This window comes from Aricia agestis, chromosome 8 (genome assembly GCF_905147365.1).
Source record: "Aricia agestis chromosome 8, ilAriAges1.1, whole genome shotgun sequence".
NCBI classification, from domain to species: Eukaryota; Metazoa; Arthropoda; class Insecta; order Lepidoptera; family Lycaenidae; genus Aricia; species Aricia agestis.
In genome coordinates this window covers 18,150,652-18,153,047 of record NC_056413.1, presented here as the reverse complement: position 1 = coordinate 18,153,047, position 2,396 = coordinate 18,150,652, and the positions used below count along the sequence as shown (strand labels likewise).

The 2,396-nt window shown below is 35.1% G+C and overlaps 1 protein-coding gene across 1 annotated transcript; it reads left to right on the top strand.

Moving 5' to 3' along the window:
* The first annotated feature begins 225 nt into the window (after positions 1 to 225).
* LOC121729667 (ADP-ribosylation factor 1) lies at positions 226 to 1,489 on the top strand. Its single transcript, XM_042118251.1, has 3 exons — positions 226 to 477; positions 749 to 847; positions 1,265 to 1,489. The coding sequence occupies exons 1-3, from the start codon at positions 226 to 228 to the stop codon at positions 1,469 to 1,471; spliced, it is 558 nt and encodes a 185-aa protein (XP_041974185.1). The 3' UTR covers positions 1,472 to 1,489.
* The last annotated feature ends 907 nt before the right edge of the window (positions 1,490 to 2,396 follow it).

Below are 2,396 nucleotides of genomic sequence, written 5' to 3'. Positions count from 1 at the left end.
CTGTCTAAAGTTAATATGGCAATGGCTGACCATTAATGCTTTAATTTTTAATAATGCATATTGCACGTTTAACAATAATACTTTTAAATCATTTTGTTATAAAACCTATTAATCATTTATTTATTGAAATATAAAATTACGATTAATGTGTTCAGCGCCATCTATTGCGCAGTAGCGGGACTAAAAGCGCTACGCACTTTATTGACAAAACTTTTAGCGGTAACAATGGATGACTTGGAGCCGAAAATCTCAATTTTATGTTTAGGACCTAAAGGTTCCGGTAAAACGACCTTACTGAAGAAGCTGCAGGATGCCGAAGGGGTGGACTACACGTACAGTCCCGTGCCAACCATTGGCACCAACATCTACGATATCCAGTACTTGAACAAGCAGGGCAAGAAGCAAGTGGCCACTGTTCGCGAGGTAGGAGGAGAAATGGCGTCGCTGTGGAACAACTATTACGATGGCATTGAGAAGGTTAGTTAACTTTGATTATTGGATGTTGAGGATGCTTAGCATTCATGCAATGTCAGCTCATCATTGTATATTTTCAACGCTGAATCAGCACTAACTATAACAATGTTTTAATATCAGTCCAGTTTCTAGTAAGTACCTATCCATTTTTAATGATTCCAGCGATGATAATAGGTATTAATATTACCTATCAATGTAATTCAGTATTTAATTAATAGTTCCAAACTTTGTCCAAGACCTAAATAAGGTTTCTATGCTTTGCCTTCTCCTCCAGGTAATATTTGTTGTGGACACGTCCAACCTGTGTCAGATCAGCGCCGCCGCGGTGATGCTGTACACGTTGCTGGCGGAACCCAAGCTCAGGAATGCCAAGGTAAAGGATATTAATACCTCGATCGTGGGAATTAGAGGAGCAGATAGATCGCCTGATGTGGCGAGTGCGATGCCGGTCTTTTCGATATTATCTGGTGTTATAATACGCACATTCTTTCATAAGCCGTTCCTATATAATATGTATTAGGTATATTATAATAGTAAATATACTATTATAATATAATACATATATTATATATTTAAGCGCGATGATATATTATAACAGACTTAATAATGTCTGTTATAATATATCATCGCGCTTAAACTACAGAGCCATTATTGAGAACGTTATGGAGATACTTTGTGTCCATATAAAGGTAGTACATATGAAATTCTCTTTGATATTAAAAAGGTACGCAGTGCAATTTGCAACGAACAAAATTAGGGGCAATGTTGAATTGTTAATTTTTTTTTCCAGTTCATCTTGGTCCTCAGTAAGATGGACGCAGCATACAGACAGATGCGTAACGAAGCACTGCTCATGCTGCAGTTCGCTCGACTTAGTACTGAACTGAAGAATGCCCCGGTGCTGCTAGAAGCTTCGCCTTTGACGGGAGTAGGCTTGGAGGAGCTAAGGAACCATCTCGCTGAAAATAAACGGCCTGTTGTTACAATAAAAATATAGAACGTGAATGTGGGTGGTCATTTCTGGAAATATCTACATTTTTATTAATTTCATATTTTTAAATGTGATAAATAAAATATTTTCTTGTATATGTCGTAGGATGATTTGATTAATCCGTGTTTTCGCGAAATCCCTAGAATTTTCGCAAAAATTCGATTTATCAAATCATCCTACGATGTCGTAGGATGATTTGATAAATAATAAATAGTATTAAGACTGTTTAATTATTGAGCCTTGGCTAGCATAAATAAGGCGAACCAGCTGTCACTGTCAGACATGTTTTTGAATTTTGAAATGGGGAGTTTTTGGGAGAATGTGAAAGAGTGATGTTGTGTTTTTATATTATTTTCCTAAAATTGTGTTATCTGGGTTTTTAATGTGTAATATTGGTAGGATATTAACCATTAAATATTCGTTATCGTGCACAAGTGTGGGAGAGTGATGTAATAACCAGAAACGTGCTCTTTTGTGTTCCCTCCAAAACTCCATCAAAAGTTTCAGTAAAGCGTCCTACTGAATCGACCGACTTGACTTCTTGACTGTATTGACTTTATACTTAGACTTTGACTAGACTTTAGACCTGACTGACCTGACGATAATATATAAAAAATTATAATAAAGAATATTGTTTTCCCGCCATTATATTAAACTCGACTCTGGCCATGGTTATAGCCGAAGTGCCATTATATGAAAAAAAAATTGAAATGTCAAATCACAAAAAAATAAAAATGTAAACATTGATGAAACTTTGATAGAAAGCGCGGGAACTCGCAAAGGGCGGACGCGGTATTTTTTCGGAAAATTTTAAAATTATTTTTATATCTATAATTAGTTAATTAAATAGTGTAGTTTTAGTTTTAATTTTCTTAGTTTTTGTATATATTAATTTTATTTGGTAAGTTTTCATTTATATATCGTAGTTCAT